At 42.2% G+C, this 13,625-nt stretch overlaps 1 protein-coding gene across 1 annotated transcript in view; it reads left to right on the forward strand.

The window, feature by feature from the left end:
- The window catches only part of UTRN (utrophin), a 1,458,479-nt gene that overhangs the window by 826,618 nt on the left and 618,236 nt on the right, over positions 1-13,625 (forward strand). The window contains exon 54 of the mRNA XM_029594027.1: positions 6,771-6,927. Coding sequence (XP_029449887.1) covers positions 6,771-6,927 — 157 coding nt within the window. The remainder of the gene's footprint in view (positions 1-6,770; positions 6,928-13,625) is intronic.

Here is a 13,625-nt window from a genome sequence, read left to right on the forward strand (position 1 = left end):
TAAAGGCCAGAGTATCAGTCCAGAATTGTTAGCCGAAGCAGGGGTCAGTACCTGTAGTCAATTCGGAAGTAGTCAGGTCAGGCAGAGGTCAAGTTCCAGGCAGCAATCAGGAGTAGTCAGTGGACAGGCAGCGATCAAAAGTAGTCAGTGGACAGGCAGAGGTTGGTTCCAGGCAGTTATCAAGAGTAGCCAGTGAACAGGCAGAGGTCAGATCCAGGCAGCAAATAGGAGTAGTTGGGAGCAAGCAAATGTCAGTACCGTGAGATCAGTCCGAAGGGTACTACCAGGGATGGAGTGACGAAGGAACAGAAGACGCTGGAACAGGAGACACAGGAGACGCTGGAACAGGAGACACTGGAAGGCAAAGTAGAGCCACCAGAGTGTATGACCCAATTGCCAAAGCGAGGAAGTAGTGTCAGACCAATTCCTTTAGTACATCCATCAATCAGGGCATGCCACTGAGGTCGGAACCACCCCTGGCCCTTTTAGAGGCGGGCGATCCGTGCGTGCACACCTAGGGGCGGGGCCAACGCCACAGAGGATGCCGAGCCCTGCCATGAGGCCTGGACAGGAGACTGAGGGCGGGGGAGCTGGGGACACCACAAAGTGACTGCGGCAGGAGAGCCCAGAGCTCGTGGACGGGAGAGAAAGGTGAGCAGGCCTGGCTGTGGAGCGGACGCGGCCGGGAAGCGCAACAGTATTATGCTCTTTTTGGAACTTTTTTGTGGAATTGGGCGTTATCTATTTCAGTGACTATTTTATTCCAGGATTCAAATACTGAGGTGGCAATGCCTTGATTAAAATCGATTATCTTATTTTTGTTTCTTTCAGTATTTTTGGTTCTATCTTTTTTCTGTAGGTGAAAGAATGATTATTATTTTATTTTGTTTGATTTATGTTGAGAAGGGTTATTTCTGCTTTTATTAGTTGGTGATCAGTCCATGGCAATATATTGTGAGAATATTTGATTAGGCAATTATTGTGACTGGCAAATATTAGGTCAAGGATGTGTCCTGATTTATGAGTGGGGGTAGGTTACAAATTGTGACCATCCTATTGCTTCCATAGTATCTAAAAATATTTCACATGCTTTGGTTTTAGGTGTACTCTCTACATGTAGGTTAAAGTCTCCTATGATTAGTGTTGATTCAGGTGATGGGAATGCTTTTGTGAATATTTCAATTAGAGGTGAGCAATCTTTTTGGAGTATTCCAGGGGGCAATAGACCATGCCTATATTTAGTTGTGGTGATTTTAGTATTGCCACCTCATAGGGAGGGTTAATCTCAACTTTATAGGGTTTAAGTTCTTTATTACTGATTGATTATTAGTAGACCCCCACCTTTATATTTCTGTCTGGGGAAGTGAAATCATAGCTGTGGTGATCAATTTGATTTAAGAGTACATTAGGCCAGATTGACAAACCAAAGAGTAGCAAATCACCTGGACCAGATGGTATGCATCCTAGGGTTCTGAAGGAACTAAAAAATGAAATTTCTGATATATTAGTTAAAATTTGTAACTTATCATTAAAATCATCCATTGTACCTGAAGACTGGAGGGTGGCCAATGTAACCCCAATATTTAAAAAAGGCTCCAGGGGCGATCCGGGAAACTACAGACCAGTGAGCCTGACTTCAGTGCCGGGAAAAATAGTGGAAACTATTCTCAAGATCAAAATCGTAGAGCATATAAAAAGACATGATTTAATGGGACACAGTCAACATGGATTTACCCAAGGGAAGTCTTGCCTAACAAATCTGCTTCATTTTTTTTGAAGGGGTTAATAAACATGTGGATAAAGGTGAACCGGTAGATGTAGTGTATTTGGATTTTCAGAAGGTGTTTGACAAAGTCCCTCATGAGAGGCTTCTACGAAAACTAAAAAGTCATGGGATAGGAGGCGATGTCCTTTCATGGATTACAAACTGATTAAAAGACAGGAAACAGAGAGTAGGATTAAATGGTCAATTTTCTCAGTGGAAAAGGGTAAACAGTGGAGTGCCTCAGGGATCTGTACTTGGACCGGTGCTTTTCAATATATATATATAAATGATCTGGAAAGGAATACGACGAGTGAGGTTATCAAATTTGCGGATGATACAAAATTATTCAGAGTAGTTAAATCACAAGCAGACTGTGATACATTACAGGAGGACCTTGCAAGACTGGAAGATTGGGCATCCAAATGGCAGATGAAATTTAATGTGGGCAAGTGCAAGGTGTTGCATATAGGGAAAAATAACCCTTGCTGTAGTTACACGATGTTAGGTTCCATATTAGGAGCTACCACTCAGGAAAAAGATCTAGGCATCATAGTGGATAATACTTTAAAATCGTCGGCTCAGTGTGCTGCAGCAGTCAAAAAAGCAAATAGAATGTTAGGAATTATTAGAAAGGGAATGGTTAATAGAACGGAAAATGTCATAATGCCTCTGTATCGCTCCATGGTGAGACCGCACCTTGAATACTGTATACAATTGTGGTTGCCGCATCTCAAAAAAGATATAGTTGCGATGGAGAAGGTACAGAGAAGGGCAACCAAAATGATAAAGGGGATGGAACAGCTCCCCTATGAGGAAAGGCTGAAGAGGTTAGGGCTGTTCAGCTTGGAGAAGAGACGGCTGAAGGGGGATATGATAGAGGTCTTTAAGATCATGAGAGGTCTTGAACGATTAGATGTGACTCGATTATTTACACTTTCGAATAATAGAAGGACTAGGGGGCATTCCATGAAGTTAGCAAGTAGCACATTTAAGACTAATCGGAGAAAATTCTTTTTCACTCAACACACAATAAAGCTCTGGAATTTGTTGCCAGTGCAGTTAGTGTAGCTGGGTTCAAAAAAGGTTTGGATAAGTTCTTGGAGAAGAAGTCCATTAATGGCTATTAATCAATTATACTTTGGGAATAGCCACTGCTATTAATTGCATCTGTAGCATGGGTTCGTCTTAGTGTTTGGGTAATTGCCAGGTTCTTGTAGCCTGGTTCTGGCCTCTGTTGGAAACAGGATGCTGGGCTTGATGGACCCTTGGTCTGACCCAGCATGACAATTTCTTATGTTCTTATGTTTGTCTTTCAGCCATGTTTCCGTTATGCAGACAATAGTAGGATTTAGTTCCTCTAGGAGATCATTTATCAATGGGATTTTTTTTTATAGTGACCGAACATTCAGTAATAGGAGTGTAAAAATTAGGCAGGAAGAGACCTGTTGCCAAGGCACTTACATGTTGCAAGAGACTTCCTTATATACCCAGGAGGATGTGACATCATCAGCCACACCATGGAAAGGGGCTAGAGGGTCTATAAAGTCCGTCCAAGTTTACAGGAAGTTCTATCCCAGGTCCTTGGAACAGGATGCTGCTGGAGGCTACACCAGAGTCGCTTTAGATCAGAGGTGATGAGGTTATACAAGGGAGGTGGCTGGAGCCTAACAGATACAGAGAAGGGCAACCAAAATGATAAAGGGGATGGGATGATTCTCCTATGAGGAAAGACTAAAGAGGTTAGTACTCTTCAGCTTGGAGTAGAGACAGCTAAATGGAGATATGATAGAGGTTTGTAAATAATAAGTGAGTGGAATGAGTAAACATTAATTGGTTGTTTACTCTTTCAAAGAGTAAAAGGACTAGGAGACACAATGAAGTTACTAGGCGGTTACTAGGCGGTATTTAAAACTAATAAGAGAAAATAGTTTTTTATTCAAAACATAATTAAGCTCTGAAATTCATTGCAGAGGACATGGTGAAAGCTGTTAATGTAGCTGCATTTAAAAAAGGTTTGGACAAGTTTCTGGAGGAAATGTCCATAAACAATTGTTAAGATAGACGTGGGGAAATCCCTGAGATAAGCAGCATGAAATCTTTCTATCCCTTGGGATCTTACCAGATGCTTGTGACCTGGATTAGCCACGGGTGGAAACAGGATATTGGGATTTATGGACCTTTGGTCTAACCCAGTATAGCAAGTTTTATGTTCTTATGCTAAACAGCAACAAATCTCCAGGTCTTCTCCTCTGCTGTTATCTGGATGCAAAGGCAGGAAAACCTCTAGGACTTGGCCCTTCAAGATAACAAGGGTTTGCCCTTCTCTCAGGAACTGGCCCGAAATATCGAAAATTTCAACAGTTCTCTTAAAGTCTTCCAAAAATCCTCTTTCCAAAAAATCCACTCTCCTTGGGTACAATCCACCAGGGAAGTAAAATACCCCTCTGGATAAGTCCTCTTAAGGAGAAGTAATGACCCCACTCACATGTTCGGGAGGGGTGCAGAATTTATATCCCTGAGCCACAGCACACAAAAAGATGGGGATAGAGCAGGGAGAAGACCCCAAACCCCTTAAGATGCTGGAAACAGGGCAAATTAATGTAGCACAGGCTACACTAAAATACTCTCTTTTGTGTTCTGATATTATTTGGGAGGAAGTTTCACAATTTGGGAGTCATGGCAGAAAAAGCATGTTCCAAGGTTTTGTGATGGTCCTGGTATTTTCAACAATTCTCAATGGGCGGATAGTAGAATACCAGGTCAATTTAAATCATAGATAGTCCAGTTCTAAGTCTTGAAATACTTTAAATGTGAGAACTAAGATCTTAAGTATAGCTTGTTCCTCAATAGGCAGGCAATGTAACTGTCTCAGTACAGATGTGACATGATCTCTGGCCCTTAATCTCACTATCGGACGAGCTGCTGTATTCTGTAATGAGTGCAGCTTTTTAAAGGTTTTCTAGGGTAGACCCGTCATTGCATTGCAGTAATCTAGCCTAGTCGTTAATGGAACCTGTACGACTCAAATCAAATCAGCAGCTGATGAAAAAGAGCGTAATTGATGTACTATCTTGAGAACACCAAAATCTAATTTTAAGTTGAAAATAATGTAGAGCCATCTCTAATTGGTAATCTAATAAACCCCTCAAATTTCTTATAATCAAACGTATTGGTAAAACTGCATCATCTAAACCACTAATGAGTCTGGTCTTTCCTACCCACAAAACTCCAGAACTGCCACTATTTAGCTTCCAATTATGGTCAGTAAACCCTTTGTGGTTAGATCTAAGCACTCGTTTCTGTCAGTACTACAGCTTGAACCAGTAAGGGGGAACCAAAACTAAATGTCATCAGCAAAAAGACAGTAGCGTACGTTTAAGTGATCTAAAAGGAGAGAGGGGATTTGGAGTCTGACCTGGTCCTTATTTCCCTTGGACCAGATTATTTATTTTTTATATTGTGCTGAAGGAGGAGAGGGATAAGGAGATGGGTTGGGATGCTAGAGAGGAGTTTTATTTTTCTTATGTCTGATTTTTTTTTTTTAAAGATAGTAGGCCTGGGGATCGGGAAGAGTTTCAGAACCAAACCCAATTCTTAATTTTTGAATGTGCTGAAGAAGAGGGTGGGAGTCAGTCAAGCTACTGATCTGGTTATTGTTTTATATTGGTGGCTGGGGATCAGGAGGCCAGTCAGGGCCAGACCCAGTTGTATTTTGTACTGAAGCGGGGGGGAGGGGGGGGATCAGGAGGGAGTTAGTGTCTTGAACCCGGTAAATGTTTAATATTTTGCTAGGGGGAGGAGTGGGGTGTCAGAGAAAATGTTTTGTTATGTTGGAAGCAAGGCGACACGGGTATTCGGGTGGCTGACAAATATATATTGTTTTGCTACAGTTGGGAGAGCGGTTAGAAATATTTAGGGCTGCTTTTGCAGCACCTAGAATTGGCCAGCCAAATTAGGGAGCGCTGAAAATCTGCACTAACCTCCTAAATTTCTCTCCCCAGTTGAGCCAGTTAGCCTGGTCGTTGTTCAAAGGCTTTGATCTCGACAGCTAAGTCCATTCTTAGCAGGCAAGATTCCTTTGAGTATTGACTCCAATGTAGCTAGTTCCATTTTAAACTTTAAAATAAGGCTTGGGGGTACCTGCATGAAACAGCAGTTACTATCCTTAACAAAAAGAAGGGGTAACCTGCACCAAGGGGCAGTTACTACCATAAGACGTTTGCTGGGCAGACAGGATGGACCATTTGGTCTTTTTCTGCCAACATTACTATGTTACTATGTTTCTTTAAAGCAGTCTATAAGAGTTCAGAGCTTATTTGAGCAGAAGTAAAGTGTCAATTTTGAAGTATTTTGGTCATTTTCTTTTTTTCAGTCTGTTATTAATTTAACAGGATGTTCCATGCAGAATTAATGACATCTTTCCAGGCCACACATGAGCATCTATTTGTGTGTGTGTGTATATATATATATATATCTCCCAAAAATGCCTTGATCACAATCCTCTTAGAACCCCTGCCATGCCCTGAAAATTTGATATAGTTAAGACACCAAACACAAAGCTTCTGTGATAGTGAGTGGTCTCTTCAATTGATTCCATGTTTGCAGAATATAAAAAACCCCATCTGTCTTGGATTATTTGTTTTAGTTCTGGTCTTAGATATGAAAATGTTGTCATATGCAGATTTTTAAATAAATTGATTATTGGAGAATATATAAACTTCTCATGAGCCATTTTCTTCTGGAAATGTTCATCTCTTATTCTGCTCAGAACATTTGGCACATTTTCTAATAGCAAATCATTGGTTCTGATGTTTTATTAAATGCAGTACGCTGTAGTATCGTTGGCATCCATATCTCTGCACTCCATAAAATACATTGTTCCAAATAATAAACCTGCCATTTTAAACCTAGAGGTGTATATATTCTTGAGATGATTATTGCTTCTGCCCTGACATTCAGTGAAAAAGTTTCTAAACGTTTGCTGCTTCTTCTCATCATTCTATAGGTCTCACTTGGAGGTGAGTGCAGAGAAATGGAACAAGTTGCTGACATCGCTGGAAGAGCTGATCAAATGGCTGAACACAAAAGATAAAGAGTTAAACAAAGAGATGCCCATCGGAGGGGATGTTCCATCTTTACAGCAACAGCATGACCACTGCCGAGTAAGCTGACTACTTTTTGTAAATGCATACAGCCTTCTTCTCCTTAGAGTTGGCTATTTTTGGAGACTTGCAGGAGAACCTTCTCCTTTGTAAAGAACAGTGAAGGAATTTGATCAGTTGGATTAATGATCTGACCTGGCTCGATCTTCGAAGGCCAGACAGCGTTCAGAGATTCAGTTTAACCAAAAGCAAAAACAAATAAAGTTACATTCTTGTTGTATGTTTTGAAAATCGTCTATGGACTTGATGCCACTTACTCTTATAAGATTGAATGGGGTCTGTTTATTGCAGTAGACGAGGAAAATCTGACTGGGTAATTGATGTTTACTTTCTTTAGGCACTTTTGTATTCTATATTATTAGAAGCGTACCACTGGAAAGTTGATTCCAAACCTAAGTCACAATGATTTGTTCTTCGTCAAATTACCACACAGTGCAGTAGAGCTTGCAGCGAGAATAAGCTTTGTCTATTAGATGGAAGTTATTTCACTTTTACTTTAAGCATAGAATCTTGATACGTTTTCCAGCAGCAGGTTCTGAATCTGGTCATGCTTTGCAAGTACTCCTCAGACCCTGTTTTCTTTAGTGGTGAATTTGAAGAAAAGGTAGCAGATCAGAAGTAGGCAATTCTGCTCATGGAATGCCACAAACCTGTCTAATTTTCAGGACATCGCCAGTGAACGTGCATAAGATATATTTGCATATAGTGAGCAGTGCCAGTAAATATACTTCATGAAAACCAGACCTGTTTGTGGCACTCCAGGACCACGATTGCCTACCCTGTAGTAGATCATCCTCAGCCCGTGCCCAAGATTTCCGACTAAGGCCTGGACTTATCAAAAAGCACTAAATATTGCATGCGATAGGAAAAGGAGCGTGTTTTATGGTATTAGGCAGGTTATCACAATTTGTGCTAATACCTATGCGAAGCACTAACGGGCCGATACAGTAAAGTCTGCGGGAGAGCGCGCACAGGAGACTGGCCTACTCTCTTGTGCGCGTGATTCAGTATTCAAATTAGACCCGGTGGTAAAAAGAGGTAAAAAGAGGTTCTAGGGACACTAGCACATCCCTAGCGCCTCTTTTTGGACAGGAGCGGCGGCTGTCAGTGGGTTTGACAGCCGACGCTCAATTTTGCCGGCGTCAGTTTTCAAACCCGTTGACAGCCACGGGTTCGGAAACCAGACGCCGGCAAAATTGAGCATCTGGTTTTCAACCTGCGGGCTGACTTCAAAAAATTTTTTTTTAACTTTTTGTAACTTTCGGGACCTCCAACTTAATATCGCCAAGATATTAAGCCGGAGGGTGCACAGAAAAGCAGTCTTTACTCTTTTCTGTGCACTTTCCCGGTGCCCGGAGAAATTAGCGCCTACCTTTGGTTAGGCGCTAATTTCTGAGAGTAAAATGTGCAGCTTGGCTGTACATTTTCCTTTCTGAATCGCGCGGGAATACCTAATAGGGCCATCAACATGCATTTACATGTTGCGGGCACTATTAGGTTCGGGGGGGGGGGGGGGTTGGACGTGCGTTTTCGACCCCTTACTGAATAAGGGGTAAAGCTAGCATGTCGAACGCGCATCCAATCGCGGGTTAACAATGCGCTCCGCCGGAGCGCACTGAGCTGTATCGGCCTGTAAGATAGCGCAAATTGCGATAACATTTTCGCACTGTGCGATAAGTGTCAGAATTGTTATATTTCCTACATACAACCACTGGGGGGACCATGTTTAGTAGTTTTAAGCTCCTGGAGAGCCAGCCTACCTGTCAGAGTCCTTATTTATTTATTTATTTCTTTTGTATACCGACATTCGATCGAGATATCACATCGGTTTCCAGAAAACAGGTTGAATAGAGCCGGAACTGCCCTATTTTACATTGTAACAACTACAGGAGCGAGAGAGAGAGACTAACTAGCCATAATGTCTTCATCCTAGGTGGGTATTTATATCTCTATAGGAGGCCCACCTAGTCATTCGAGGTGAGGTTTAGGTATTAGTGTAGGGGTTAGGGGCCACTTTGAAATTCATGTGAGACGTATGAACAGAACAGTGCTCTCTTGTGAAGATTTGATGACATTCGGAGTGTCACCCAAAGATGAGATTTGTGCAATGTTCTCTCAGCCTAGTTGATGGACTCTCTACCTGGGTAACATCAAGCTAGGGTGAGAGAACATTGCACAAATCTCATCTTTGGGTGAGTTTCTCTCTCTCTCTCTCTTGTGGCTGGTGTAAAACTACTAAAAACGGCATTTGCGAAAACATCACAACGTGTGATAAAGCCGTATTGCATGGCTTTACACAAATGAAAAATGCATAGTTAAAATTTGGGTTAAAGTCATGCGATATGGCTTTGCAAAACTGTGAGCCCAGCCCACTTGGCCACAAATCCTGCCCCAAACTCCTCTTATTTTTCTCATTTGCATCGCACCATGCATTACAGTGTTTTTGCATGCACTAAAGGTGTTTTCGCATGTGTTAAAGATGCTTAACGCATGCGAAAACGCCATATAGCACTTTGATAAATGACTCCCTAAGATTGTAATAAAGGTAAATACGGTATCTATATTCTCACCCCCTACATTTTGTTCACAATACAGTCAATAACCACAATTGGATGACAATTTTTAAACAGTTGTCTGAGTTCCCTTTAAGCAACATCCACTAAAATGTTTTCCAAAATATCTGACACTTTTGAAGACCTTTTGGATGAAACTGTAAAGCTTGTCAACCAGTTGATGAATCCAATAAAGGAGCATCCACAAATCTTCATTCATTAGAGACCCACAACAAATTTTCTAGATCAACCTTTATTTAAATAACTCTTTATTGGAACCTAGCTTAGTATCATCCTAGTTTATCTGTGTTGTTTTTACATCTTAAGATGTTGCAGTTGAGTCTAAGAAACAGTTCCATCAAATGAATATGAGTCAAAACACAGGCTTCCTTTTGTTATTTTCCTTCCCTCCCCTGCTCTGGTCCCAGACCTGACCTGCTGGATAAGTCCTCTTACTCCAGGGCCAGCTGGTGGCTCACTGCTATGCAGAAGTCCCCATTGTGATTCCAAAGTTAAATCTTCCAGTCCCCAGGATAGCTGGGGCTGGGGATGCTGGAAGGACAGCGTTCACAGCCCTTGGGAGAGGGGGTAGGAGGGGAGGGAATCATGGTAATCATCCAAGGGTGGCCCAGTTCAGGGCCCATGATTTCAAGGCTCCGGAAGGAACCCTGGTGCATGGTCCTTTGCCCAGGTATTTTGGGGATGAGGATATAAAATAGGTTAAAAATCCCCGAGTAGTTTCAGTAAAGGCTCATTGTGTTAAGATCCCAGCCCTAGTTCCAACTGAGTGGAAGTACAATGGAGCAGGAGGAAATCTGGGGTGAAAAAAAAGAAGCCAAAAATCAAATATTGATTTCCTCAATGACATCCCATTGCACTGTTTTAGCAGCCACTTGGCTTTGCTGGGAATTTTGGGGTTGCTTTCATATTCCAGCAAGGAGAAATCTAAGGGTTGTTAAGATATCATTAGCTCAATATTCAAAGCATTTAGTCAGATAACTTGTAAGTTATTTAGCTAAATGGCAGCTTTTCAATATTGCAAGCACTTATCCAGCTAAAATTTAGCAAAATAAGTATTCTGGGAAGGAGTCCAGTTAGCTGAATCAGTTATCTGGCTAGCGCTATTTGGAGTTAGCTAAATAATATATTTGGCTGACTGTGGATGTCATCAGTAGCAAAGTTAAAGATATCTGGGAACTTGTTGCCAGATAACTTTACCTTTATCTGGCTATATTCAAAGGATGTTGCTGAAGAACTGATTCTATTTATAAAAATAAAAAAGAAAGGCAGAGGTGCGGGCATAGTAGCCTGATTCCCTGTGAAATACATAAGTCCTCTGGCGGTCGAGCCTCCTTATTCTTTAAAGCCCTTCCAGAATAAGGCTGAAAGGAAGTGGGCTATAATAAAAATAAGAGATAAGAAAAATGAAGAAATCATTATGTAATGATAAGAGCTTAAAATGAATGTATGCAGTTGTTTGCGGAAACATCTTGTTAGATTTATTTTCGCCTGTGTGATGCATTGAATTTATCTAACGAAAATTAAAATATTTATGTCAGTTGCCTCCCCTGCAAGTGTTTTATCATTTTTACCTGATTCATAATTTGGGGAGTTTAAAGCTCAAATAGTATTACATGAGAGCGATTCTTCCCCACCCCTCCTTCCACCCACAAAAAAAAAAAAAAAAATCTCCTAGATTCTGCGTAGTTGTTGTCATTCTCTGCTTCCCAGTTATTGATGGAGCTGAACAGACATTCATGGAAAATACCTTGGAACTATAGGGTGGATGTTGGTGAGATATTCAGCTTTAAATGACATGCTACAAAACTGTAAAAGAAAAAGGGGGAGAAAAAAACCAGCATATTATGGGTTGGGGTTTGCTTCGAGCACTGACTTATGAATTGGAGAAATTTCAGAGTCTGAGTTTATATCCTGCTTTGAAGTGACAATAAGAGGATTATTTTATTGCTGTGTCCTCGGGCCTCAGTTTGCTGAACTGTGATTGGAGAGTATCCTAATAGCATTGATCCTTCTCCACTTGCCAGTTTGGTTGCTGTCATTCAGATCAAATGCCAACATTTATAAGCAGGCTTCTCAGCCCAGAAGTGACTGTTATTTCTGTTTCTTAAGTACTCATGATTATAAAGCACAATAAAGAAATTTATCATCAAACCTTCTAGTGGAAGATCCTGGCAAAAATGATGGGGGTGAAAAGGCAATGTCCTAGTGCAGGAGTCCCCCAAACTCAGTCCTCAAGGGTTGCAACCCATTTGGGTTTTCAGAATCATCATAATGAATATTCATGAGATCTGTTTGAATGCATTGCCTCTGTTGTATGCAGATAGAGATCTCATGCATGTTCATTGTTGAAATCTTGAAAACCTGTTTGGGTTGCAGCCCTTGGGGAGCCCTGGTCTAGTGGAATGTGATGGAAATAGATGTTTGAGCGTGGGTCGAAATGTTTGGCAGTCTGGGAAGAGGCAAGCTTTGGTTGTTAGAACAGGGCACTTAGGTCCTAGTGAGAGAGAGCGTGTCAGCACAGTGTTGAAAATCCTGTAGGGTTAGCACAGCAGGGCAGTTGGGGAGTGGCTGTAGAAGCCGTTCAGTGCCCCAGGGCAGTCAGGGGCAGCGGGCCACTGGATTTCAGAACAGCGGCATGATGGCTTGCTCATTTACTCATGGCAGCGGTGCAGCATTATTCTGAGCTGGGCCAATATCTTACATGTGGTGTCGCAGTGTATTGCTAAGACCCATTTGGCATTATGACAGAACAGTCATTGTGAAGGGGCGTGAAGAAACAGATTTTGACAGCTGAGCATTAAGTGCAGGGCTGTAAATTCAAGGCAGCTGCAGTGGTGAGGAGTGGCAGATTGGGAGACGACCCTGTAACATCCTGGAGATGAGGTATGAAACACACTGCAGCCCTGGAGGGCGAGCACTCGTGGCGTAGTCTGTGCAGCTTGGCCACTGATATGTGGTTAGGTGAGCGTGTGCCGTGATTCACGGCAGTAGGATCCTCTCATTTTGATCTGCCGACCTGCCCACCAGCTCTTTCATTGCGGCTGAATGTCAGATGTGTTCACAACACACAGTGTGCATTATCTTATTATTCCCGATAACCCATGTCATGTACTATGTTCTTCTCAATAGAAAAATTTAGATTACAATCAACAAAAGAGATAAGGCTGGAAAGAACCAGAGAACCTAGATCTACCTATTGACCACCCAACCTATGGAATTCTTTCCCTTTAATTTATTTGAGAAGGACTATCTTAAATTTAGAAAAACCTTGAAAACATTTTTATTTTTAAAGGCTTATCCTAGCATCTAGCTTCAGCCAACTTATCGCTGAATGTTTTACTCAGCTATTAAATACTTTCATCAATTTATCTAGCAGTGATTCGGTTTCCTTGTCTCCTAATATTATTCTTTTGTTGTCTTGATTGCAGTCTCTTATGTGCCTTTTATTGCTTTATTTGTTTTATGAATTTATTTTGTCCATGCTATTATTTTATGTGATATATATTTAAAGGTAAATTTTAAAACCCGCACGCAGTTCCCAGTGCACGCACATGGACGTGCACCGGGAACTGTGCACATGTGTGCACATCAACGTGCGAGTGTTATAAAATCCGCTACCCACTTGCACGCGCATGCCCGATTTTATATCGGCGTGCATATGCTTGCGAAAGCTGACTCGCTCGCGTAAGGGAGGGGGACTTTTACAAGATGCCCATGGCGATGTGATAGGCCCTTTCCCCAGTTCCCTCCCAGTCCGCTCCAATACAGGAGCGGAGTGGGAGGGAACTTCCTAAATCCCCTAGCTAACCTGCTTCCCTTTTCCCCTGTCTACCCTGACCCTTAAAACCCCGCTAACTACCCTCCTTTATTTTGTTGTATCACCTTCCTGCTCTCCAGAGCAGCAATAACTTGCGTGGGCCGGTTGGCTCCCGGCGTGCGCTTCAGAGGGACTGTGCCCCCCCCCCCCGACCCTGGCCCCCCCCCTTTTGCTAAACCCATTCTTCGGCGCGTACCAGGAGATACACGCGTGGCCGCAGGTGTTTGAAAATCCCTGCGGCGCGCACGTGGCCCAGCCACGCACATATCTCCCGGTTTTCATGTACGCCGGGTTTTTAAAATCCAGCC

This window comes from Rhinatrema bivittatum, chromosome 3 (assembly GCF_901001135.1).
Source record: "Rhinatrema bivittatum chromosome 3, aRhiBiv1.1, whole genome shotgun sequence".
NCBI lineage: Eukaryota > Metazoa > Chordata > Amphibia > Gymnophiona > Rhinatrematidae > Rhinatrema > Rhinatrema bivittatum.